Source organism: Aythya marila (genome assembly GCF_965140915.1).
Source record: "Aythya marila genome assembly, chromosome: 1".
NCBI lineage: Eukaryota > Metazoa > Chordata > Aves > Anseriformes > Anatidae > Aythya > Aythya marila.
The window spans coordinates 206,022,708-206,048,620 of NC_139042.1; the positions used below are offsets into that span (position 1 = coordinate 206,022,708).

Genomic DNA, 25,913 nt, shown 5'->3' on the forward strand with positions numbered 1-25,913 from the left:
CGCCGCTGAGGCGGCGACGGTGGCGGCGCCATGTTGAAGAAGGCGGACAAGAAGGACGAGGAGCCCGGTCCGGCGGGGCGGCAGCGGGGGTGGGCGGCGGGTCCCTGAGAGAGCGGCTCTGAGGAGCCCCGGGGCCGTGCGAGCTGAGGGGATTGGGTTTCCCCGTGCCGCCGTTACCGGCTTTCCTCTCGCCGGGCCCCATTCCCTGGCCGGCTGCGGCCGTTTGGGGGCTCGGGGGGCCGCGGTCGGGCACCTCAGGGGGTGAGGGAGCCCCTGAGGCGCAGGTCGGGGCTCAGGGGGCTGAGAGGAGCTGGTGCTGCCCTGAGGCTGCCCCGTTACAGCCCCCGAGCTGTGGGCGGTGGGTTGGGTGTCGTGCCGGTCCCAGTTTCCCTCTGCTGGGGGTGTGAGGGGTGAGAGGAGAGGGAATTAAACGTTAAAAAGTGTTTATGGGAGGAAAAGGATCAAGAGCAGGGTTTGAAGGGGTCTGCAGCAGGGGTTCTGAGGGGTGTTTTTGCTGTCAGTGTGTTGCCCGCAGAGAAATGCCACCTCCAAGAAGTTCAGTGCGTTCAGAGCAGAGTTAAGCTCAGAGTGAAACATCAGCGCCTTTCAGAAATCTCAAAGAGAAGATGGTCCCTCTTAACCACCTCTGAAACTAAAGGCTTCCCTCTGCTTTCCAGCAGAGATTCAAACTGTATTAGGTAGTAAATATACAATAGTTGGCCCCTCCAGACGGGGCACAGGAGTTGAAATGGACAAGAGATGGATTTGAGCCTCGTGCCATGTCCCATCCCATTGTCCATCCGCTGTCTCCCTCTCCCCACAAATAGTTTTGAAGTCCTCCTGCAGATTTGGGTTTTAGCCACTAGGTAACTTCCCAACCTCTGAATTTGGGTGGTTAAAAGCTTAAGAAGTTACAGCATGGAGATAAGTCTTGGATCTGTGCTTTTGTGATGTGCTGTGGCCAGGCTGATTGCGGAGCTTGCTGAGTAGCCCTGCTTAGTGGTGGATTTGTCTTACAGATCCCGAGCAGCAGCCCCATCCTGCTCTGTTCGGTGCTCTCTGTGTCTGAAGGAATAAAGTAGGGGGACTAGGAGAAAAAAAGAACAAATAGCTTTATATGAAATGACCGTTATTAACTACTTTAGTGGTTAACACTTTTCTCCCTCACCCTCCAGCTATGTTTAAATCCTGTCACCCATTTTTTCCTATAGCTCTGAATATACAGCCTACGGAGGTGGATTCACAGCTGTTGATGGGGATAATGAGTTATTCAAAGAGGAATGTCACTGTAGCATTGAGGCGTTTTTCTGAAGTTTAGGAGCTGTTCCTGCATGTATGGTTCTGTTGCTTTTATTGTTGGTGTTTGTTATGGATACATTTCTTTAATTGAGAGGTCTCTCTTGTTGTCCAGGGAGTGGCTCTAATCCTTTCCAGCATTTGGAGAAGAGCGCTGTGCTGCAGGAGGTATGAACAGTAACTTAACCCTTTCTGATCGGAACGGGTTAGCAGCCTGAGGAGGAATTACAGTGCAACTGGCAGGCAAAGTGAAAAGCAAAGTTTGGATAGCTGCTTTAAAATCAGAGTTAATTAAGCTATTTTTTTTTGTATGGCAATTAGAGCTTTTTGAAGAGATCCTCTGCCTGATTTCCTATTCTCGTTCAATCTACTGTGTTATGGGTCTTCTTGTTTCTCTTTGTGTTCCCTGAAGTGATGAGGTGAATATGTGGTTAAATAACAGTTTTTTGGGGGTACAGACAGCAACGAGAAGGAGCTTAATTTCAATTTTCTAATTTTCTAACCCACGGATTAGTACTAAGTAGTGTTTGGGCTACAGATGCTAAGGAAAGAAGAGTTGAAATTTTATAGATTATGCTTTTATTTTAAATTATTTGGTTAGTACTAAATAGTAAACTGAGTCATTGTCTATTGCTGAGACACAAGAGACAGCCACACTTGAACTGGACACCAAAAATATGTTCATTGGGACACATTTTAGAATAATAACGAAGTTACAAGCTGCTCGGTTGAAAGCAAACTGCTTTAATTTTTATGGTGAAGGACAAATTGTTGGTGTTGGATTATAGTGTAATACAGTATTCGTGTTGTGTTTGCAGGCGCGTATCTTTAATGAGACCCCCATAAACCCACGAAGATGCCTGCACATACTTACCAAGATCCTTTACTTGCTGAACCAGGTAATGATCGTTTCTTGCCAGCCAGAGTGCATGTTCCCAAGGCTAATTTCTGATAACTTTCATTGTGAAAGAGGTTTTATAACTCCTGTCAGACTCAGGAGGTAGGATTTAAGAAAGAGAGTGCTTATGGTATAGTATTATGCATCCCTTTCTGATTAAGGTGGGATATGTGTGGGTCCCTGAAGCTTTTAAGTATTTTCCAAGTGAGAGCTGCTGTTTGGTTGTGTTCAGTGTCATTGAGCAATTAAGAGTCATTTGCGGTTGCCTGCCTAAAGTAGGAATAACTGAGGTGAGATAAGAAAACAAGGTGTCATTTTTCTCGTGGGGAAATTGGAAGCGTGGTAAGGAAAGGAATTTTATGCTGGGTAATCACAAAAGTTTCCTGCCTACATGGCCTGAGCCAGGTGCTATTGACACAGGGTTACTGCTGCTTGGGATGACCTGTGCAGCTCCCTCTTTCTTGACACCAGTCGTCTTCGAGTAGGTGCCTCTTAAGCAAGGGCATCCGTGTGGTTAAGAAGCGTGGTGCAAAGCCAGTTGCTGAAACACAAACCTCAGAAGAGGGACCAGAGCTTACGGGGCCGACTGTTGTGTCGCTGTACAGCTGTGGGTGATGCTCACTGAAGCCAAGTGGGTAACAGTGCCAGTGTTGGCCTTACTCCCTGGCAAACGAGGTGAGGGAGGGACTGCTCCTCACGTGAGGAAGAAAGTCTTGAAATAGAAGATTGTTGGGATGTGAGTAGGTGTTTGAGGTGGGAATTAAGGTGGAGGCTACTGGATAATGATACTTTTTTTTTTTTTCCCTCTCATATCTCTTACTCTTTTTTCAGGGTGAACACTTTGGAACCACTGAAGCCACAGAAGCTTTTTTCGCAATGACTAGATTGTTTCAGTCTAATGATGTAAGTGCCGGGCGTTTAACGCTTTCTGCCTCCTTGGTTTTTGCTTGCAGTAATTACAAAGCAGTTGAGTGCTGGGCTGTGGGAGGAGGGTGAGGTGAGCAAACCACTTGCTGAAGGCAATGCACTGTTGGGAAACAAATGACTGAAATGGCTGCAGTGACACACAGCTCCTTCTGCAGGTTGCTTTTGGTGGTTTATTTTGAATTCCTGTTGTAAAGAATGTGAATAATGACAGAAAGGTTTAGTATACCAATCTGTATAACTTTATGAATGTTTCTTACGCTTGCAAATAACCTGCAGCTGCTCGGATCTCAAAAGAGAAACTAAAAAGTTGCTTGTAGCTCATGTGGTTCTATTCCCTAACGGCTTGCTGTATTTGTTAATCAGCGTGCAATAGAGGCATGACAACATCCTAAAAATATTGGAGTAAGCTTTGGGTTTTGTCCGATGTAAAGTCCTTTTCTGATCTCTTCTGCAGAGGATGTAGATCTTAGCAGAATATGCTTCGTGGGTTGGATTTCATTCACGTTGCTTAGAATGAGCTAGCACTTCAGTCTGGGGGAGATTTGTCTGAAGAGAGTCCCGCGTGTAACTGTCAAAAGATAGAATGAAAATTTTGGAAGCACAGCGTATTTTGTGACCTCTCTCATATCCATATCATAGAAAGATTATTTTTTTAATGCAAAAATACCATTTGCTCTCAAAGAATTAAAATGTGAGTGCTCTTTGCATATCTCTGTTTTTCTTTTGCAATAAAAGAGGAAACTCTAAAGCATGTGGCTGATAATCATGAGGTTTCTGTGTGTAGATTTGGTGTGCCACTTCACTCGTACACAACACACAGATTTTCTTTCCATTAGTCCTATCGTTTTGTAAGACATCTCTTAGTTTCCTGATTTGTTTAATAGTAGGAGATAAGAGCGGTGTCCAGTTTTCAGTCAGGGTTTTATTGTGTGCTTGTGACTTTGTATGGACATGGGGAAGAGGGTGTACTCGTCCGGTTTATTTCTAAAACTTACAGGAAGTGTTTATTCATACCTGCCTGTGAGTTTAATGGTTTTCTGCACTTTGTTTTCACAGCAAACCCTTAGAAGAATGTGTTACCTTACAATCAAAGAGATGGCCAATATTTCTGAGGATGTCATCATTGTCACAAGCAGGTACACATTTTTCTGCAGTTGCCCTATCGGAGCTCTGAAACAAGTAGCTACATCTTGACATGTTTGTTTTAGCCACTAGGGTTTTCTGTAATTGTGCAAGGATACAGCAAGGGAAAACAAGTTGTTCCATGCCACATAGGAAGTGTTAATTTCTTCCTCCTGTGTTGTTATGCCTTCCTTAAAAAACAACCAAAAATTTATATACACTTTATTAATAGCTTGTTACTTTTTTTTCGGTTTTCTTTTTTCTTCCACCTCATTGGTGCTGATGCTTTTGCTTTGATGTTACGAAGCTGATTTGTTTTGCTTGTTTGTCTGATGTTTTGAACGTGTGGTTTCTGTTTCACTTTGCTGTGAGAGCAAATATGGAAAACAGAGCAAAACTCAGTTCGCTCCAGCACTGACCTATTAATTTTTATCACTGCGGAGTGGACGTGACAGCTGTTGTGAGAACAAATTCCAGAGAGAGAGTTTTTGCGAGGAGAATTTTTGTTGACTGTAGCTGTTCAGCAAACAAAACTTAATGAGGTAGAAAGAAGAATGCCTGTGCTAAATAAACTGACTGTACGGCAGAGCAATTTTATGGACTACATATCTCTGTAATGCTCTGTATGTCTATAGAATCTGATGTTAATAATTTTCAAATAACTAATTATTAAGTTGTTTCTAGCCAATACTGTATCTTAGCAGTTACGTGGTAACAGCTTGAAGGATAGGTAAACGAAGTGTTGCAAAAGGACTGAGACATTGAGATACTACAGAAGTGTTAACAGGTTGTCTTTGGTTATTTCAGTTTGACCAAAGACATGACGGGGAAGGAAGATGTTTACCGAGGCCCAGCCATCAGAGCACTGTGCAGGATCACTGACGTAAGTACAAAATGCTTCTGTTGGAGAGATTAAAATTGTATTTAAAATGAAATAAACTACTCTGTAGCAGGGTGCTTTCTTAAAGTAAAAAGGGAACTTCCACTTCAGGGAGGACTGCTCTGAAGCCCTGTGCTGATGTGAAGGCTCTGGAGCTGTAGCTTTGGAAAGGTGGAGTTAAAAATCAGGAGCTTTGGAGTTCTGCTTTCTGCTCTGACACTGCCTTGCTGTAGGCTTTGTGTCACTGAATCTTCAGGGGTGGGCACTGATGTCTCCCTTGTGTTTTTAGAATTAGGTGAAACATTTTTCTGAGGGCTTTTTGAACACGTTTTACGTTTGTTTTTGTCTAAGCATTTAAACTGAACCTCCAGGGGTTGAGAATCAATGCTTTTTCTCCCCCTCTTCTCACAGGGTACGATGTTACAAGCCATTGAGAGATACATGAAGCAAGCCATTGTAGACAAAGTCCCCAGTGTGTCGAGTTCTGCACTGGTGTCTTCCTTGGTAAGTGCAGCAGTAAATTGTTGTAAATCTGCCTTGTGTTGTGGGTGTGCTGCATGTGTAGCTTTGCTTGGCTTTTGTTTTGTTCTTTCTTCTCCCTTTCCTTTGATAGGACTCCTCTTTGTCTTCTCACTGGAAAATAGACATAAATAGCAGCAATGGAGTTTCCTTTGTCTCAAGTAGCCTCTCTATCTCCTTCCTTAATCTTCTCTTGCTTTAAAGTACTTTGATTGCATCGCTCAAGCACAAAGTGCTTGGTCATCTCTGCGTGGAACATTAATTCGTTTGCAGAGGGACTTGTCTTTCTTTTTAAACGTCAGGCACACTGACAGCCATAAAAGTGCTTATCATTTTGCTGAGAGGAAGTTAAAGCAACCTGCTCTGTGTTGGGAAAGAACTAACAGTGATGACTGAAAGAGCATTTGAGTTATGTAAAAGCCAGCTGCTTTTACTTTCTGTTACATAACAAGACTGGTTGCACTGGGAAATAAATAAAAATAATAATAAAAAGCGGGAGCTAAGAAGTTTAGCTGATAGGGTAGAGTAGGGCTTGTGTGAGACCCCAAGGGTGCAAGGGAAGCTATATCAATACTGACAACTGAAACGTTCCTCCTCAACTAGCAGCAGGTAGATAGATTGCCCTGGTTTTGTCTTTTGTCTGCTTTGGACATAAAATCTTTCTGAGCTACTTCTAGCTTTATTGAAACAGGTGTCTCATTATTTAATCTGGGAGTTAGTCTTTGTTCCCAGTAGCATGCAATAAAGCAATAGATGATCTTGAAGTAGTGAAACTGAAAAACAAGGCTCATGGTACTTCACGGTGCTTCTGATAACAGCTTGTTTGCAGTCTCAATTTGTGGCTTCTTCCAGCACATGATGAAGATCAGTTACGATGTCGTCAAACGGTGGATCAACGAGGCTCAAGAAGCAGCTTCTAGTGACAACATTATGGTACAGGTACGTTTCGGGGGGCTGCCCCAGGAAACTGCAAACACACTACAAGGTTTTAATGGTGTTCTGGAAGTTCTTATAATAGCTTTAGAAAAAGGAACTGGTATTCATTTTTCCTTATTCTTTTAAAAACAATGGTTTTGTTTTGAGGGAAATGATTCCACCATTTCAAAAACCATTAATTCCTTCACAATCACAGTGCAAGACAATTAAGCTGGAATGCTACAGACAGGTTTCACAAATAGGTATTGCGGAACAAGGGCTTTGAATCTGAGTTTTCACAAATCTCACTGCTTTCCAGAATACCAGTATCTTTTGTCTTGGCCTTCATAAAATTCACCAGTTGTTGCAGTACCACAGGGAATAGCCCAAATACCTGTGATAGCCGTATTAGGAAAATCTTTGTATAAATAATCAAAACAGTTACGGAAATGACAGTATTTATTTATGACTAACAATTGGAAACAAATCTACAATTCCAGCTTTGTTTGTGCCCAGTTAGCAGCTTCATTAAGCTTTACTGGGAATCAGTCTCATGGAAAACAAAACAAAACAAACAAACAAACAAAAAAAACACTGCAAGCAATTGGAAATGTTTCTTTGTACCTTAAACATAAATGTCTCAAGGATTTTTATGTGCTCAGCTGTGATTTGAAGGGCTTGGGGTACCCTGGATATTAAGTATACTAGAAAAGCAAATGCTACTGTGTATCATAGTTAAGCTGAAGCCCTTGAAGTTCTGATGTTTAATGGGGAGAAAGTGAAGTAAACTAACTTCATGACTCCTTTGATCTTTAGAAATGTGTTGAGGCTTTCTTGAGGGTAGACGGGAAAGGAAAGGAAGTACGGCAGGTCTTTGTTATTTGTCAGGAAACTTGGATCATTTGAGGTTAAAAGGTACTTGGGCTAGGAAATAGCAATTTGAAGACACAGAAGAGGGCTGATAATCTGTCTTTTCCAACTGCATTGTGCATTTAATGTCTTCATGTGTTCTTGTGCACATCTGTTTCTGATCTAACAGTACCACGCTCTGGGGCTGCTCTATCACCTTAGAAAAAATGATCGCCTCGCAGTTACCAAAATGCTGAATAAGTTCACCAAATCCGGACTGAAATCCCAGTTTGCGTACTGCATGCTGATCCGAATTGCGAGCAAACTCCTGAAGGAATCTGAAGAGGGGTGAGTAAGGAGCAAGGTGTGAATTACAAAATTAATTGTCCTTTCAGGTAAATAGGAGCTAGGAAACTTGCTTTATTTATTTTTATGTATGTGGAAGTCTACACACAGAACTGTAATGTTAAAAATGAAGCACAGGTAACAGCAGAACACTAGACTGAACTGAGTAGCAGTTTGTCTGGTAGTTGTGAGGTTTGTGTGTGGTGGTTTTTTTTTTTTGTTTTGGCACCACACCAGAACTCACCTGACAGCGTGGCTAAAACTGCAGAATAATCTCTGGAGGGGCGGAGTGTTCTGTACTTTGCCTCCTTAGTTGTCTTTCAGACTGAGTAAGGATCTATCTATATTACGGTGATAAAAACAAAAGGAACACTATTCTGATCTTATATTAGCAGAGGAGTTATCTGAGGAATTAACCTCCTGATGAAATTTTTTATCAGTGAAAAATTTTTTGTTCGTGGTGTGCGATACATGATTAACCATGAAGTATTTATTTGTAGAGTGCAGGAGTTCAGGCTTGTAGAAGATAAATTAAAAAAGAACAGAAAAGTAGTAAATAGGAAATTTATTGCTCGAGTATGAGTTGGGCAGTGCCAGAAACATGAGACCCAGTGCACTAACTGTGCTTTCTGTCAAGTTCTTAGGAATGCAGCATTAATGATTGCATGCAGTTCAGCATCACAACGTGAGATGTCATCTCTTTGTAGACATGAAAGTCCACTCTTCGACTTCATCGAGAGCTGTCTGCGGAATAAGCACGAAATGGTTATTTATGAAGCTGCTTCTGCAATCATCCACCTGCCAAACTGCACAGCGAGGGAGCTGGCACCTGCTGTTTCAGGTTGGTCCGAGAGTCCTCTGTGCTGCTGATGTGGCTGAAAGAAAGGGCGGTGAAACACAGTATAGAGACAGTACAGCATAACTGGAGTACTGGACTCAAACCCAAATTTAAAAAAAAAATAAATAAATTTAGGGGGCTTCTGAATGGGAAACAACTTGATCCCTTTTTCCTCTTCATCCAGAGCTTTAGAGAAGGGACAGGAGGGGTGGCACAAGGTGATGCTTGCCCTCTTCCAATGGCAGCAAGGGAAGGTGGGAGGGAAGGTAGAGGAGAACTTAATAGCAAAGATGTGTCACTAACTACTATACAAATGGCCTATTACTGTTATAAGATGAAAAACAAGCTTTTTTTTTTTAATTTGCTGTTGATCTTAATTAGCTGTTGGAACTAGAAATCAGTTATTAATAGAGAGCTGCACAAATGCTTAGCATGCCACCTGCATAGCTGAATGCGGATACGTCAGAATTCCCTCTCCACTCCCTTTCCTAGAAAGAGACCGTGTTTGGTTTCCTGCTGTGCTGATCTCTGACTCTATTTGCACCTCTCAATATTAAAGTGCTGGCACAAGGCAACTCTTTCCTCATCTAGTATGGGCATAAGGGCTCTCTTCTTCTGAAGCGGCAGTACTGGGAGCCAGTTTTTGTTAAGCAGCCTCTTCTCCGTAATGTTTTGTTGTCGCTTACTTCTCTTGATTCTTTATTTTCAGTGCTGCAGCTTTTCTGCAGTTCTCCCAAACCTGTCTTGAGATACGCAGCTGTACGGACCCTTAATAAAGTGAGTGCTTCCAAGATCTTCTAAACAAGCATAAGTCTCTGGGCATTGGAGGAAGCCAGATTTCAGTGCCTAATGGTGTGTTACCTAAACCAGCAACTGCTCGTGTGATTACTGTATTCCAAAATACTCTGTGTTGGAGGATTGGCTTTTCTGTGCCAAATTTCCTGGGGTGACGGAGATCTTTTCTTCATTGAAGCTCTGTTTGCTCATTTCCAGACCACAGGGCTATAACAAGCTGTAGCTGGATAACCTCTGAGCTCTCAGCTGTATAAAGAAGCAGAACCCCTGATATTTAATGCTGTGAGAAGTGTGGAAAGGGTGTCTGTGAAGGAAATAATTGTGGTTTCAGAGCAGCACGCTACAACAGAAGTAGAGCAAGACGTGGGTCAAGTTACGTGACTGACAAACCCATGAGCTGTAACTTTAAGACAGAGGAGTTCATTTTAAAAACCGAAACAAAAATGCAAACCGAAATCAAAATGCATTGATTGCATCGTGCCAGCAGCACGTGGTGAAGGTTTAGTTGCAGTCCTTGTGGAACAGAGCAGTGCTTGAAAAAAGAAGGACTTTGATACTTGCTCCACTGAAAGCTCTGAATTCTGCAGGGTGGCGCTGCTCTCATGTAACTTTTAAAATTGTTTCCTTTACAGGTGGCCATGAAGCATCCATCTGCAGTCACTGCTTGCAACCTGGACCTGGAAAACCTCATCACGGACTCCAACCGCAGTATTGCTACCCTCGCCATCACCACCCTGCTGAAGACAGGGAGTGAGAGCAGTGTAGACAGGCTCATGAAACAGATCTCTTCCTTCGTGTCAGAAATATCAGATGAGTTTAAGGTGTGGCATTGGAGGCCTCTCCTCTTTCCAGCTGCAGGTTTTTCTCCCATTCTTGTTTTTATGAAGCTTTTCCCACTTTTTAATCCTTCAGTGACTTAGTCTAACAGAGCAAAGCCGACTTGAAATTCGGAAGATGTGGTTTTGTGTTTTCCAACTGTCAAAATACACTTTTTCCATTTCTTCTCTCCACTCTGAAAAAGGATAAACATCATTTGGTAGATTCCTGGCTTCTGTGCAGTTTCCGATAAAACTTTGTACGGACTTCTGGTTTCCTCTTAGGAGAGAGATTATAACTGTCTTAATCAAGTCTGTATGACCTCAGTCTGATAAGAAACTTAGAGTTCACACTACTAATTTAAGTTTAATCACTGTAAATTCGGGTGATAACATGGTTAAGGATGGTTGTTGATCTGTACCTGTCCCTCTTACACTGCAGAGATACCTTGAGGAGCACAGCATGCCTGCAAAGTCCTTCTCTGCTATTGTACAGTGGTCTGAACTGTCTGTACGAGTAAAAGAACCAAGTTTTAGATAGCTTTGAAATTACAAAGAGCTTCTCAGCAATCCATGCTGAGAGGAGAGTCCACCACCAGATTTTATCCTTCCTGTGCAAGAATGTAATCTGTCAAAGCGACGGTTTGAGATAGGGAGAAGCCTGTGCTCTTCTTGGAAAAGCAAATGCCTGTGCCTAACGTCCTTCTCTGTTGTTTTGCAGGTAGTGGTAGTGCAGGCCATCAGTGCTTTGTGCCAGAAATACCCTCGGAAGCACAGCGTCATGATGACCTTCCTCTCCAATATGCTCAGGGACGATGTAGGTTTGAAACGTTCCGTGTAGTTTTTGGCAGGGAGCTCTGGTGGTGTGAAGGGTCTCTGGCCTTGCACCAGTGGGTACACGGCAATGCTGGGGCCTGAGTGATTACCAAGACCTTGTTTATCTTGTGGGTCAGACCTGTCTGAAATGTGCTTGTGGATTAGAGCTGGTACATTAAAAAAAAAAAAACAACCTGAAGAAATTCTCAGATGATGTGCCTCTACTGGCCAATGGGGACTGGGAAAACCCTATTAGATTATCCAGCCCGTCTCCTCTTCTCTGTTTGTGTACAAATGTTTTGTTTTCCTCAATGGAAAGAAGTAATTGAAGCGTGAGGGGATTTGTGTAGCACTGCAGCTTGAGCTCTGCCTGCTGGGTGAGTGTCCTTGCTTTGCTCTTCCCAGGGTGGCTTTGAGTACAAGCGAGCCATTGTGGACTGCATAATCGGCATCATCGAGGAGAATCCTGAGAGTAAGGAATCTGGCTTGGCTCACCTCTGCGAGTTCATCGAAGACTGTGAACACACCGTCCTAGCCACGAAGATCCTGCACCTGCTGGGGAAAGAGGGGCCGAGGACTCCGTCCCCATCCAAGTACATCCGCTTCATATTCAACAGGGTGGTGCTGGAGAACGAGGCTGTGAGGGCTGGTGAGTTGAGCTAAAAATTCGGCTTGATGTCTGACTTCTGCCTGTCATCTGTTTGCACGGAAATCTCCCGTGCACAAGATAAGGATTCCTCCAAAAAAGCTTGTTGCAGACTGATGCTTCCTTCCTGCAGGGCCTCAACGATAAACCCTTTGGAGTGTGCAGTCTTTTTTCACGTTTTGGGGTTGGTTTTGGAGAGGTATTGGTCTTGGCTCAATCTCCAGAGTGCTGGAGGCGGAAGCCCTGCTGGGAGGGAGGAAGGAAAATGAGCTGACAAATACAGTGTGGTCGCCTTGGCATTTGGTTTTTGATGGCAGCTCTTCTGGTCTCCGTTTCCTCACTTGTAACCTGGGAACACATGGAGAGCATCCCTCTGAGACCGTACTCTGTACTTATATTTCATCATACAGCTGCTTTTTTATTAACTCTTAAGGCCGTAAAGACTGAAGTTCCTTATAGAGCTTTCTGCTCACGTATGTGGAGTTTCTCAAAGGCAAAGCTGAGCTGAAATGAGAGTAGTTTGGCCAGGCTGCTTTAAGTGATTGCTGAGGAATTTCACCTCCTTGCAGAGTCGCTGGCCCTGCCCACCACTGGAAGTATCTGTATGTAAAAAACAAAGATAGCCAGGAGTGTGAGCCACTGCTGAGGATAGAGGGGTCAAAGACTGGAACAAGCTGTGGAGCTTGACCTAACCTCACCTGGCAGAGGATTCTCTCAGAACAGGGTTGCAGAACGGTCGAGCTGGCCTTGGCCTGTTAGTTCCTAACATTAAACTATTTCCTTTTGAAAATACAGAAATATTTTAATCTTTTCATATCTTTAATGAATTTGTGGCAAGGAAGTGACAACCTTTGTAACTGGAACTTCAGGACAACCGTATGCACCGTGCTCCGGGTCTGCTGTGAAAATCTGTGTGCATGTAGTGTTCACACCTCTGATACCTCCCTGTTTTCTCTCCCAGCTGCTGTAAGCGCGCTGGCAAAGTTTGGTGCCCAGAATGAGAGTCTTCTTCCAAGCATCCTGGTGCTTTTGCAGAGGTGAGTGGGTCTGACTGTGCTGTGTACGGGCTGAGTGTTGGTGACACTGAGTGCTCTGGCTCCAAAAAAAAAAAAAAAGCAAGTTAGACCACGCCAGAATGTGTGATGGATCTGCTGAGCAGATGGCTGCATTCCTTCCTGGCTGGTGGGAGCACAGGACTGCTGAATGTGCATGAACGAAGGATGTGAGGTGTCATGGAATTGCCTGACAGTTAATCTGATATGAAAATTTTCATTAGTGGGTAATAAATCAGCAGTGATTTAGTAAATATCCGTTTTTGCATCCCTTTGAAGCAAGAAAATAGATTTCCACGTTACTTGTAAATAGTAAAATGTCTGTGGCTGCTCTCAGGTGTTCCAGTTCCACAGGTTTGTGTGCATCATACTAAGACCACTCAACCTTCCTAAGTTATCTATTCCATAAATGTCATGTTCTTCCTGTGTGTAGCACTACAGTGTACCAGAACCCCAGGCTATCACTGACTTCTGTTGTGAAATAAGTAATTCAAATTATGAAATGCTCCAGGCAAATGCAACCTCAGCATAGGTGCAAGTGAAGTACTGCTGTGTTGAGTGACTGGAGCAAAGTGGACTCAAAAAACAGAATGAGTTGCTAGGAGGGGGAGAAGATCCCTTTTTATAAGGCACCTGCTCTAATTGGAAAAACTAGGTGAATATGTGAGCACACGGCCATTTGTTCAGTCTGAAATAGCAAGCAGCTTTAACACAATGATTTTTGCAATCATCTTCTGTTTGTTTTTGTTTTTTTTTTAATCCCAAATTCATCAGGAGAGCTCAGACTATCACTGCAGTATCAAATCCAGCCTGGTCAGTGCCATTTGTAGCTCGGCTCACGATGTCCTAAGCAAGCTGACTTCTGTCCTTTTGTTCCTCAAACCAGGTGTATGATGGACAGCGATGATGAAGTTCGGGACAGAGCAACGTTCTACCTGAATGTCCTTCAGCAGAGACAGATAGCCCTGAATGCTGCTTATATTTTTAACGGTCAGTGATAGGAAGAAATGTATGCACGCCTGAAGTCTGAGCTGTTATTCCACATTCTGTATTATGGGTGGGTTTAATTGCTGTAAGAATAGTTTTCTGTGATGCATCTGGGGTCAGAATAACCAGAAATGGAACCGTGTGTTTCTTCTGGCACTAGTGCTTTCCTCGAAGGATTTGTGTCAACTGAAAACGGCAGGCTTAGCAAAACACAGGAGGGGTTGTCTGGGTAAATAGAGCAGGAATATGGGTTGGGCTTTTTTCATCACTGCCTCTTCCTTCACTTGAGACAAGTTTCTTAACCTTTGCACCATCTTCTCTGTTGCAAAATGCGGATGACGCATCTTGTTGTGAGGGCTGGTTATAAAAATGTATTGGAGTTTATGCCAGAGAGATTATGCAGCAAAATATTTAACGATTAAGTTTATTGCAATATAACTTCTCTCAAATGAATTGTTGTAACTCCAATACACTCTGGAATGGCAGCTTAGTCTCTGTCATCTTCAGAGCAGCTTTTTTATTCTATGCAGTGTCTTGAAGTACTTCACACGTGTGCGTGTATACAAGGCTCTGTATGTGTTTACTGAGAAGCAGAAGTATTTCTACCAGCTTTTTATTAGCCAAAGTCCAAACCATATCTATTTAGCTGTAAACTAGATTCCATGCAAGAGTATTACTCTGCAGCCTGAGCTGCAGAAAAGAGCTTTTAAAATAATTTTCCTTACCTGATCTCGAGGGACAGAAATGAAATGCTGATAATTTTTTTCAGACCCTGGCACCTTGCTGAACCTGCCCCAGAATCAACATTAAAACTGAAATCTTCTGCCTGTGGTTCTGCTTTGCAGGGTTGACCGTCTCTGTTCCTGGAATGGAGAAAGCCCTGCACCAATATACACTGGAGCCTTCCGACAAACCCTTTGATATGAAAACAGTTCCCCTGGCTACTGCACCAATCTTTGAACAGAAAGCAGGTAACACTCAGGCTTCCTTTAAATAGGAAAGAATGCGAGCGTTCGTGTTGCTGTAATGATACTCGATGCCTGTAAACTGCCTGCAGCAAGGTCAGGCCAAGACAGACGTGACTCAGCTGAACGCCTCACAGTTAAATGTCACGGGGTTTGTGTAGGTAAGCCTGCCTGATCTTCACAGCTAGAGGAAAAACAGCCTCTTCCAAAGAAATACGGATTGGCAAGATTTCATTATTCATTCAGCTGATCTTGTCAGAGGGAAGCTTGTACATCACCAGAATTAATGTGTTGACAGCTGTTTGAAAAAGTGCATTCCAGAAGCACTAAGTCACTTCACTGGCTTTCTTCCATGGTCCTGCACAATTCTCGCATCTTGACCTTGCACAAGCTTTCTAGGGAAGGTGATTTTTTTTCCCCCCTTTGACATTTTCCCTTCTTATCTGTTAGATGTGGGAGATAGGAGCTGCATTAATTGCAAATCACACGGGTCACTTGTCACGCAGAATAAATAAGTTAATGCCTTCTGAGAAACGGCAGCTTGTCTTGTACATTGCTGTTCTCATATATCATGGCTGTGGTCATACTGAAGCTGGAGCAATCAGCGTGGTGAGCTTTTTGCTGGTTGTTCCAGACTGAAGTGCCCTTTCTTCATCATGATTCAAACATCTCTTCTCTCCTTACAATCTAGTATTGCCAAGCTAAAAAAATACTCTAGTGTGTGTGAGGAGCTGGCAGTGATAAGGAGCAGGATGTGTGAAACGCTGCAGGTTAATGAATTTTTAGTGGAGCTATAAAGGCATTTAAAACACTGCATTGTGGAATTGACAGCACGATTTCTTTGCTTTTCTCATCACAGAGATTGCCTTAGTGACCAGCAAGCCTGAGAAAGTTGCTCCTTCCCGTCAGGATATATTCCAAGGTACGAGAGGAGATCGGTGGGTGGCCGGTGCTTGAAGCAAGGAGAGGATTGCTACAAATGAGACAGGAGCAACGAGAAATACTGTCACTGAGAGTCTGTTGTTGTCTTCTCCTTTCTGTGCAGAGCAACTGGCAGCCATTCCAGAGTTTAAGAGCTTGGGTCCATTATTCAAGTCTTCAGAACCGGTGCAGCTCACAGAAGCAGAAACAGAGTATTTTGTCCGTTGTATCAAACACGTGTTCACAAATCACATTGTTTTCCAGGTAAGGGAAACTTAAAAACCCCTGCGAGGGTGCAGAATTCTGGTAAAATTGGAGAAAAGCTGTTCAGTGAGACTGACTTGGGAAAAACCTGATTGGAAATGTTTCTTCTGCGTTTGAGTCCTCTTCAATTTATTCATTTGCAGTTTGATTGCACAAACACGTTAAACGATCAGCTGTTAGAGAGAGTCACTGTGCAGATGGAGCCCTCGGATGCTTACGATGTGATCTGTTGCATCCCAGCACCCAGCCTGCCCTACAACCAGCCAGGCATGTGTTACACCCTCGTGCAGATGCCGCAGGATGACCCCACTGCAGGTAAGGATTGCGAGGGAATAAATTAATAGTGAGGGGAAAAAAAAAAAGCTTTTTGAGATCAGGTGTTACAATGTTCAGGGTGTGGGATTTGGTGAGTGCATACCGAGGTTCTAGCACTGTTTTTCTGATGTGTCTCGCTTGCTGTTGTTTATGCAGCACCTATGTTTGTGCAGAATAGTGTGCATGCTTTTGAATTAATTAGTTAACCACCTGATATCATTAATTAATTCATTAATGATATCGGGTGGTTAAAAATTAGGTGGTAATGAGGACTGGAGAGCACGCAGGTAATACAGGAAACTGAACCTGTTAGCTTGAGTCGGCGAAAGCAGCATGTTTGAAAATGTGGATGCTTGATATTATTCAGGAACAGACTGTCAAAAGAAAAATGCAAGTGGAGACAAATGATTGGTGGCTTGGGCCTTTGCAAATTCAGCTCATGCAAATTTTCCTCTCCCTAGGGAATTGGAAACTACTGTGAAATTTAGAAATGAGTGATTTTCTTGTGCATAAAACTTTCTTAATTTATTCACACGCGAAAGGAACTGTATTGGATTTGGAGTTGATTTAACACGCCTCAGCTTATCAGTGAGGTGGATTTCCTGGTTAACACTTTAACCAAAGAAGATCAGAACTGGTCTGAGTTCACTGCACTGTGGCTTTTGGATCGTAATCCACTGGTCAGAAATCCTTGCAGGGTTTCTGCTGGTGGCTAGTGCTGACCGATTGCACTGCAGCACCCTGCAAGTCATTGGGCCTGGGGCTTGGCACACTCCTCCCTCCTCTGAGATCCTCTTTTAGTCTTCATCTTGGAGTCTGAGGGAAATTTTACATGAAGCTGAGAAGTGCTCTGACCACTGCCGTGTCTGTATCTCCTGGGGAAAACTAACTTATTTTCTTCTCAATCCTTTTTGGGAAGCAAGGGCTCAGGCAGAAGAAGCTGCACTACTAACCTGTAAGGGCTTTCCTTTTCCTCCCCAGTTGCTTGTACTTTCAGCTGCACGATGAAATTCACCGTTCGGGACTGTGACCCAAACACGGGAGTGCCAGAAGAAGATGGCTACGATGATGAGTATGTGGTGAGTTCGTGACTCTTTTTCTTTTTTCCTGCCACTAATTCCAGCCATTGGGCTGACAGTTTCCTTCCAGACCTGAAACCAATAGGGGAAAACAGGGGGGTCTGCCTGAAACACTTCCAAAATACCAGAGCTTGTGACTGATTAGATCCTTACCCAAAAACACGCTTCTGCCAGAAGTTTATTTAACTTTAGTGCCAAGTGGAGACAAGATTTGTGGGGATAGACGTGTGAAAGTCTCTCTGCTTGGATGTCCAGTAAGGGCGAGGATGGACTTTGAGTTGAAAAGCAATTGCCCTGTTTTTTGCACTCATTTGGTCTCACTGATAATTTAACGTATGTTTTTAAGCTTTACAGATAACCACCATAAATGCTGATTTTCTCCTCTGCCTTTTAGCATAGTATTATACATTTCTCCTGAAATTAAAGCCAGGCGTGCCTGAGTTGTCTTGGCAAAACGCTGCTGTCCCCCTGTCTTTCTCTCTCTAAGATGAGGTTCCTTCCTGTAACTGGCAGCTGAAACTCTCCCTTGCTTTTCTCAGCTGGAAGATTTGGAGGTGACAGTGGCTGATCACATCCAGAAGGTTTTAAAGCCGAACTTCGCAGCTGCGTGGGAAGAAGTGGGGGATGACTTTGAGAAAGAAGAAACCTTTGCGCTGAGTTCCATTAAAACCCTCGATGGTGAGATGATCTCTCATTTATTGGTGACCCACATAGTTATCCTGTTAAATCTGCCGTGGTGGGGAAATAATCAGTGTGGTAGGAAGAGGAGCAGGAGGATTTGGTGTCTTCTAATGTGACGTTGTCCCAGTGATGAGGGTTTTTGTTGCAGTTTGGGATCACAGTGAGCAGAAGCTTGGCAGAGCTGTCATGCTGAGGCTTGTAGAAGGGAAGGGTGCGTTCCTAGGCTCAGGCAGCAGAAGGGACATCACACATTAGCTGTGAACCAAGATAATGAATGAAAAACGATTAAGCCGTGTGGATGCTTGGAGAATGTTCTTTGAGAACCAGTTCTCACAGAAATCTTGGCGCCAACATGGATCTAACTTTCTTTTCCGATCTCTCAATGCAGAAGCTGTCAATAACATCATCAAATTCCTGGGCATGCAGCCCTGCGAGCGATCGGATAAAGTGCCAGAGAACAAAAATTCTCACACGCTCTACTTAGCTGGTACGTATCCATGCTGCTGAGCTCGGTGTTTCCCTATCCCCCTGCAGACAGATTTTCACTAAATGAAGGGGAATGGGTTTGGGGATTCTGCTCTCAGAGTTTCGCTCTAAAAAGCTGTGAGCTGATTGAAGCTGGTGCTGATTTTGCAGCCTGCTGCTGTGGGTGCACTCGGGCTAGGCTCTGTGCCTCAGCACGGAGGCGTTCTGCCTGTGGCAACAGCAGCAAAACCTTCCAGAGAACCTCCAGAGAACACACCAAACTCAGTTCTTTGCCAGTTGTTATTTTGGAAGTGGCTTCCTATGAACATCTTGTTTTCAAGTTCCTGCCTCTGAAGACGCATCCTAAATTAGCCTGCAGTACCTACAACTTTTTATTTGCTGGCTGTGGTCCAGGCTTACGCTTTTGGGCAATCCCTGGAAGTTAAGAACTCCTCAAAACCTTCGTGCAGTTGTTAAACTGCAATGGACCTGGCATATAATGGCCCGACCATAGGGCTGGATCTGTTCCAGGCACAGAATGGGTAACTCCAGGGCTGTTTTCATAGTAATATTGGAGAGAGACGGGAGATGGCTCATCCTGCAGCCTGTTGCCTCCAGGAACACCGCTTCCAAGCCCTCTGGAATAAACCTGGGTCTGTTCGTCCTTCATGGCAGGGGCACTGAGCCAACAGCACAACTGCAGTCAGTGTGCTGCCTTCCCCAACTAAAAGTGACCTTCAGCTGCCTGGTTTCTGCCCGTTTACATCTCCCTAGCCCTCCAGCAACTCGTGCTGACTCCACGTTACTAATTTAGGCATTAATCTGTTACCTTTGGGAATTTTTGGGGTCACTTCGCCCTCCCTGCAGCTGGCCGTAGCCTCAATCTGCCTCGCGCTCACCAGGCTGGTCGCTCCTGGGTTAGAACTACAACACTTACTGAGCCAATCATAATAGAAACCCGTCAAATATTTTAATGGTTTATTTTTATATATATATTTTTTTGTCCTTCAGGTGTGTACAGAGGCGGTTGCGACGTGCTGGTGAGGTCGAGGCTGGCGCTGGGAGATGGTGTCACCATGCAGGTGACAGTCAGGAGCAAGGAAGAAACCCCCGTCGATGTCATCCTGGCCTCCGTGGGCTGAGCGTTGCCGAGGTGGAAACAACATCCCTTAAACCACCAGCTGGGCCTTCCCCAGCTGTCCCAGCCCCTCTTTCTGCATGTAGTTTTTATTCCTCGATTTGGGAAATATTTTGTATGATGTTACAGTAGTGGCTGGCTGGAACTGAGCCTCTCCCGTGTCCTCTCCTCCCCCCTGACACTTACACATTCCCGTCTAACTTATTTGCATCTCGGGCCACTTGAGGTAGAGCAGGGAAAAAGAAAAGAGGTAGGTGATAAGAAAACGGAACTGGATTTTTGTCACAACTAATTTTTATTAACAGAAAATTAAACACTGGTCCAAGTGGTTGGAATTCATATGAACTGCTGTTAATAAAAGAGAAAACTCTTGTTCTAATTCCGTCTGCTTCCCTGTCTTCAATTCAGAAAAATCAGTCCCCGGGGGCTGTTTACTCAGCAGAAGCCCCTTATTCTTCAAGTTTGCTAATAAATTTAAAACAAAGCAGTTAAAAAACACCCCAAACCTGCAGCAAATACAGTTTTTTGAAGATTTTGCGTGAGATAGAGGAGACAAAAATCAATTTATAGAGAAACTATACTTCAGCCGTGAAGGTTTTTCCCTTTCTGCTCTGGCCTAACGCTTCTCTGAGCCTTATTACGGGTAACACTGCAAAACGCTGCAGCTTTTTTGGGCTTAAAGCTGTCAAAGATGGGGAAGGAAAAGGAGGAAGAAAGAGCTGGCGGTGATTTCCTTGGGAGGGGAGTTCTGCCACGCATTTCTTTCTGGCATTTCAGCATCCTCTAACTCTTAGGGCTGATTTTGTCCACGCCTCCCTGCAGGCTCAATTTTTGGTGCTGCTCCAAGGATTTGTGTGCACGCAGCAGGTTGGCAGCCGAAGCAGTGCCAAGTATTGATCCGGGGATAAAAAATAATCATTTTTTTTCCTGCCCCTGAAGCCTGACTCATCAGCAGAGAGCGAGGAGCAGCTCAGAAGGAGTCGATGAAGCTGAGATAGGCGTTGAGGAAGCCCGTTGGATCCTCCAGCTGTGGGTAGTGGCTGATGTGGTCATCCAGCACGGACACCGTGGACGCGGGAAGCACTTTTCTGGGGGAAGAACGCAGCGAGGGGTAAGCACAGCAACCCCAGTGGGCTCCTGAGCATTTGGGGCGCTGTCTGTGACATGGTTTTAGCACAAAATAAAACCCCAAGATCTTGTAACAGCTCCACCCAGCCTCTGGTCCACGTGCTTGGACTTAATTCAGGTCCACAGGAGGAAAAAAATCAACTCAAGACAATAAATCTGAACTCTGATGTGATTTTCAAATGCGTGATTGCTGTGACTGAGAATTGGGACTTTGATGCCTAAAATTAGGGAATGATTTCTAAGCTTCCCAACTGCCTGGCTGCGTGGGTTACAGGTGGGGAGAAAAAACAGCCTGGATGGAAAGAAAGGGAGACAAAAATCCCCCTCGAAACAAAACCCCAGCTGCGTGGCGGCGCCTTACTTGTACAGCTGGAGGAACTCCGGGTGCGGATTCACAGGGTCCAGGGGCCCGTAGATTAAATGCACTGCAAGAAAACGGCACAAACGGAGCTTTTATTGGCTGAGAACATCCCAAAACAGGGCCGGGGAGGCTCGTTGGACCCAAAAACCCCAGTAGGGAGCTCGGGGAACTTCCAGCAGGGCTCCAAGCCCTCAGCACACGGGGCTGTGCAAACCAGAAGCCCCAAGAGCTTTTTCCCTCGAGCTTTTTTTTTCCTCGAGCTTTTTTTTTTTTCCTCATTTTCATCCCAAGAGGCTCCAACAGCACCTGCAGCAAACGGGCCCAATTCCCCACATCCCCTCCCCAAAAACCCAAGAACACCAAAATCCTACTCACGGGGGACAGAAGTGGCCATCAGAGCCCCCACCCAGCGCTCTCTGTGCTTCTTCCTCTGGTTGATGTACTGCAAAATACTGACGGGGAGCCCGTCGTTATCATCTTAAACACCACCAGGTGCCCTGCACAGCCCAGAGCTGCCTCCCAGGAGCAGAAACAAAAACCAAAATCACAGCGTTTTGGGGTTCTGGAGCTATTTGGGGGCCGGTGAGCCCTTGGGAGAGCCGGATTTTATTTATTTTGGGGCCTTATTGTGTTTGGCGATTCGGCTGGATTCCGCAGCAGGAGGAGAGGAGTCTGCATGCTGGCCAGGACAAAAACCAGCCCCACTAAACTCACACCACCAGCTTGGGGTCTTTCCAAAAACCCCAAAATTGTAGAGAGCCAGATTGAGCTCCGCTTGTCAACAAAACCCCAAAAATTCCAGCCGTGCCCCCAGATTTCTCCCCATCAGTTTCTTGTCCCCACCACGCGACATCACCCCCCTGTCCCGTTCCCAGCTGCTCCTCCATCACACCCCACATCTTTTTTTGGGGTTAAGCGACCCCAAAGCCCCCGAAAAGCACTCGGAGGCTCCGCGCACCCCCTGCCCAGCCCTCTAAGCCCCGAGACGCGCTGCTGGTGCCGACCCCAAAATCTCCCACGGAAATCCCAGCTCACCTGTCAACCACGAGGTGGCCGTCGTTGGTCCTCACCGCCGCCCACATATCCCAATACTCGGCCTGCGAGGGCTGCGTGTAGGGCCCGAAAACGGCCCCAAGACTGAGGAGGGCCCCGGGAACGAGGGCAGCAGCCCCATTAATGCATGGCTCGGCAACCCTACACCGCGAATCCCTCGGGAGCCACAAATCATCCCCCAAAAGCACCCCAAAAGGGGTCGTAACAGCCGGTGAAGGGATTTATTTGGTCGTGTGCCATATGGGGAGTGATTTAGGGTTTTTTTTACCCCCCATAAGGTGGAGCACACGCGGGAGAGGAGGATTGTAGGGCGCGGAGGAAAGCCACGTGGTTATTAAACGCTCTGCCAACCCAACGGGAACGGCTCATGGGACCGAGGCCACTCAGATTTGGGGTAAATCTCTACTGGGACAGAGCCCGGGGATCCCTCCCTTTCCAAATTCCCCCAATTCCTGCCTTCCCAAACCCCAAACTCACCCTCTGGAGAAGAAGAAGAAATTCATCAGCCGCGTGATGACGGGGGCCAGGAGGCCCCCATCCTTGAGGACCTGGGGCAGGGGGAGAAAGCGGGCGGGCATCGCTCTCGGTGTCAGCCAGGGGGGCAAATCCTAAAACCCTAAAAGCATTTTTTTCCACCCCGCTCACCTTCTGGATGAGCCGGGGCCGGTGCGTTTCGGGGAAAATACCTGGAAATATTTCGGAGAGCAGAACCGTGAGGCCACGTCCCCTCTCCTCCCCTTCAGCAATCCTTTTTATTAATTCCCCGTGGTGGAATTAATTAGGGAAGGAGGGCGGGCGCCTGACCCCACCCCGATGGGCTCCAAAACCCTAAATCATCCGGGTCACCTCTCTCCAAATGCTGCCACCCCAAAGCCGAGCTCACCTCCGTTGGATAAGCAGAGGCTCTTGATCAGGATGCTCCCGGTTCGGTTGTGCTCGTACCTGGGGACAACCCCACCCCAGATCAATAGGAAAAATTTGGGGAGGGATTTTAAAGACCCCAAAAGCTGCGATGGGATGCACGGGATCCCCCAAATCCCCCACCCGGGCCGTGATTCGGGACGAAACCCAACGCCCCCCGTCCCAACCTTTTCGCTTTCAGCCGTAAAAGCAGGAGGAGGGGGATTCGGCTTTTTGGGGACGCGGCACGGGGGACGGTCCCAAAGGGGTTTTTGGGACCTGTGGAGCAGCTCCTGGGCGACCGTGTCGCCGTAGTCGTGGGACACGAGGTTGATCCCGCTGCGGTAGAGGCCGAGGTGGCGCAGCAACCCCTCGACGATGCTGGCTTGCTCGAAGATGGAATAGCGATGGGGTCGCTGCCAAGAAGAACAGGGCCGTGAGGGCTTCAAAAAACCCCAAATCCTCCGAAATAAAGCCCCCCGTGGAAGAGTTTGGGGTTTAGGGCAGGGATTTGCGAGCAGTCGGGGCGTCCTGGGTCGGTAGAGCCCCAAAAGGACCCAGGAATGCTTTGGAAGCACCCCAAAAACAAGATTTGGGGGCACGAGGAAGCTCCTCACCCCCTCTGATTTTAAAAGATCCCGTTCTTTTTTTAGGAAGGGATTTGGGATGTGAAGGGGAACGGGTTCCTCCCGCCCCGATACTCACGGGCTTGTCGCTGAAGCCGAACCCGACGAAATCCAGGGCGACCACCCGGCGAAAGCGCAGCGTCAGCCCCTCCCAGATCTGCGGGGAGGGGAAAAACACCCCCAAAAATTAAGAAAACCCACAAATTTCACCCCAAAAGTGCCGGGAAAGGAGGGATCCCGCATCGCAGAGCCCTTTTTTACCTTGCTCCAGTCGTAGCTGGAGGTGGGGAAGCCGTGCAGGAGGACGACCACGTCGGAGCTGCCCACGGCGCCGGCTGAATCTGGGGTGGGGGGCAACAAAAAAACCCCAAAAGACAGAAAATAGAGGTTTTCAGCCCCAATATCTCCCGTTTTTCCCCCAAAAAAAGGGGGTCGCGGGTACCTCTGTAGAAGATGCTGCGCTCCTTGTAGGTGAAGAAGGCCCCGGAGGAGCGCCAGGAGAGCAGCTCCGGGGACAGCCGGGGGGGCGGGAGGTGCAGGTATAGGGCCAGGAGGGGGACGCCGAGCAGCCCTACCCACACCCAGCGCCCCCTCATCCTGTGGGGGAGGCGGTGGGGAACTGTGGGATCGGCCCCACAGCACCCCGGGGCACTCACCCTATAAGCCCCATCCTCAAAAGCCCCATAATCCCCCCCCCCGTGGGCTCAGAGCAGCCCCCTAGTCCGCCCCCATAGCCCCAACCCAGCGTGGCCCCATAGCCACCCCATCCCCATAAGCCATCCTATAACCCAACAACCCCCTCTGTTGACCCCATAGCCCTCCCCACGTCCCCATAACCCTCCCCATGTCCCCATAACCCTTCCTATGTACCCCCCCCATGTCCCCATAACCCCCCAACCCCCAATACCCCCATAATAACCCCCCCATATCCTATCACCCCCATACCCCGCTCCATGTCCCCATAGCCCTTCCCATGTCCCTATAACACCCCCATCCCCATCAACCTCCCCAAATCCCAATACCCTCATGCTCCTGATACCCCAATAGCCCCCTCATGTCCCCATAACCCCCCCATAACCCAAAACTCCCTATAGCCCTCCCATGCCCTCATTACCCCCGTAATCCCCCCATTACCCCCATAACCTCCCCATGTCCCCATGCCCCCCATTACCCTCACCCCCCCCATGTCCCCCCGTCCCCATAAACCCCTCACACCCCCAAGAACCCCCCATGCCCCTGATACCCCCATAACCCCCCCACGCCACCATTACCCCATAACCCCCCACTGCTCCCATTACCCCCCATGTCCCCCTGTCCCCATAACCCCCCCCGACCTCATAACCCCCCGCATGACCCCATAACCCCCCCACTAACCCCATAACCCACCCATGACCCCATAACCCCCCCACTAACCCCATAACCCCCCCATGTCCCCCTGTCCCCATAACCCCCCCATTACCCCCATAACCCCCCACTGCCCCCATAACCCCCCATGACCCCCATAACCCCCCACTGCCCCCATAACCCCCCATGACCCCCATAACCCTTCCATTACCCCCATACCCTCCCCATGACCCCATAACCCTCCCACGTCCCCATAACCCCCCCATGACCCTCATAACCCCTGCCCATGACCCCATAAACTCCCCATAACCTCCCCATGCCCCCCCCACGACCCCATAACCCCCCCATTACCCCCCCATAACCCCCCATTACCCCCATAACCTCCCCATGACCCCATAACCCCCCCCATGACCCCATTACTCCCCATGACCCCATAACCCCCCCATGACCCCCATAACCCCATAACTCCCCCCCATTACCCCTTAACCCCCCCATGACCCCATAACCCCCCCACTAACCCCATAACCCCCCCATGACCCCCCCATTACCTCCTTACCCCCCCCATAACCCCCCATGACCCCATAACCCCCCCATAACCCCCCCCACGACCCCATAACCCCCCCCCAGCCCCAGCGCGGCCCCACCTGGAGGCCGGAGGCAGCCCAAGCCCCGCCCCCACCAAGCCACGCCCACTTCAAGCCCCGCCCCCAGAAAACAACGCCCCTTTAGCCCAAACCACGCCCCTTGAGCCCCGCCCACCACCGAGCCCCGCCCCCCGAGCCCCCTTCCCGCCACGCGCTCCCTGAGCAGAGCCAGGCCCCGCCCACCGCCGCCAGGGGGCGTGGCCTCAGCGCCGCGGCGTCTCCCCCCGTTGCCTGGCAACGATTGAGCGGCGTTAGGGCCCGAACGGCGGCGTCCGATTGGCCGCGGCGGGGGCGGGCGGCCAATCGGGGCAGGGGTTGTTGCGGGGTCG

General features: G+C 47.2%; 2 protein-coding genes across 7 annotated transcripts; one reads left to right on the forward strand and one right to left on the reverse strand.

Annotated features, from left to right (window-relative positions):
- COPG2 (COPI coat complex subunit gamma 2) lies at nt 1-20,606 on the forward strand. Of its 3 annotated transcripts, XM_082777287.1 has the most exons (25): nt 1-67; nt 1,412-1,464; nt 2,115-2,195; nt 3,026-3,097; nt 4,178-4,257; nt 5,051-5,126; nt 5,535-5,627; nt 6,495-6,581; nt 7,597-7,754; nt 8,459-8,592; nt 9,299-9,366; nt 10,017-10,205; nt 10,921-11,016; nt 11,421-11,664; nt 12,623-12,698; nt 13,600-13,703; nt 14,546-14,671; nt 15,525-15,587; nt 15,711-15,850; nt 15,994-16,165; nt 17,147-17,244; nt 17,784-17,922; nt 18,314-18,412; nt 19,402-19,543; nt 20,468-20,606. In XM_082777287.1, the coding sequence occupies exons 1-24, from the start codon at nt 31-33 to the stop codon at nt 19,530-19,532; spliced, it is 2,616 nt and encodes an 871-aa protein (XP_082633413.1). In that variant the 5' UTR covers nt 1-30; the 3' UTR covers nt 19,533-19,543; nt 20,468-20,606. The 3 variants fall into 3 exon arrangements, with proteins under 3 accessions (XP_082633413.1, XP_082633412.1, XP_082633414.1); XM_082777286.1 differs by lacking the exon at nt 20,468-20,606 and having other exon boundaries at nt 19,402-19,907; XM_082777288.1 differs by lacking the exons at nt 17,784-17,922; nt 18,314-18,412; nt 19,402-19,543; nt 20,468-20,606 and having other exon boundaries at nt 17,163-17,244.
- On the reverse strand, nt 20,048-25,597 carry MEST (mesoderm specific transcript). Of its 4 annotated transcripts, XM_082777320.1 has the most exons (12): nt 25,585-25,597; nt 24,039-24,193; nt 23,858-23,937; nt 23,676-23,753; nt 23,250-23,386; nt 22,954-23,012; nt 22,716-22,756; nt 22,548-22,618; nt 22,053-22,154; nt 21,393-21,469; nt 21,018-21,081; nt 20,048-20,616 (listed from the first exon to the last, which is right to left on the reverse strand). In XM_082777320.1, the coding sequence occupies exons 2-12, from the start codon at nt 24,190-24,192 to the stop codon at nt 20,499-20,501; spliced, it is 981 nt and encodes a 326-aa protein (XP_082633446.1). In that variant the 5' UTR covers nt 24,193; nt 25,585-25,597; the 3' UTR covers nt 20,048-20,498. The 4 variants fall into 4 exon arrangements, with proteins under 4 accessions (XP_082633446.1, XP_082633448.1, XP_082633447.1 ...); XM_082777322.1 differs by lacking the exon at nt 22,053-22,154; XM_082777321.1 differs by lacking the exon at nt 21,018-21,081.
- Between the last annotated feature and the right edge of the window lie 316 nt (nt 25,598-25,913).

Excerpts from the sequence above, each read along its gene's own strand:
- COPG2 (XM_082777287.1), top strand. The coding sequence starts at position 31 with ATGTTGAAGAAGGCGGACAAGAAGGACGAGGAGCCCG. Across the intron at positions 6,582-7,596 it reads GTGACAACATTATGGTACAG|TACCACGCTCTGGGGCTGCT; the intron begins GTACGTTTCGGG and ends CTGATCTAACAG. Across the intron at positions 8,593-9,298 it reads GCTGGCACCTGCTGTTTCAG|TGCTGCAGCTTTTCTGCAGT; the intron begins GTTGGTCCGAGA and ends CTTTATTTTCAG.
- MEST (XM_082777320.1), bottom strand. The coding sequence starts at position 24,192 with ATGAGGGGGCGCTGGGTGTGGGTAGGGCTGCTCGGCGTCCCCCTCCTG. Across the intron at positions 23,938-24,038 it reads GCGCAGCATCTTCTACAGAG|ATTCAGCCGGCGCCGTGGGC; the intron begins GTACCCGCGACC and ends CCCCCACCCCAG. Across the intron at positions 21,082-21,392 it reads GATGGCCACTTCTGTCCCCC|TGCATTTAATCTACGGGCCC; the intron begins GTGAGTAGGATT and ends GTTTTCTTGCAG.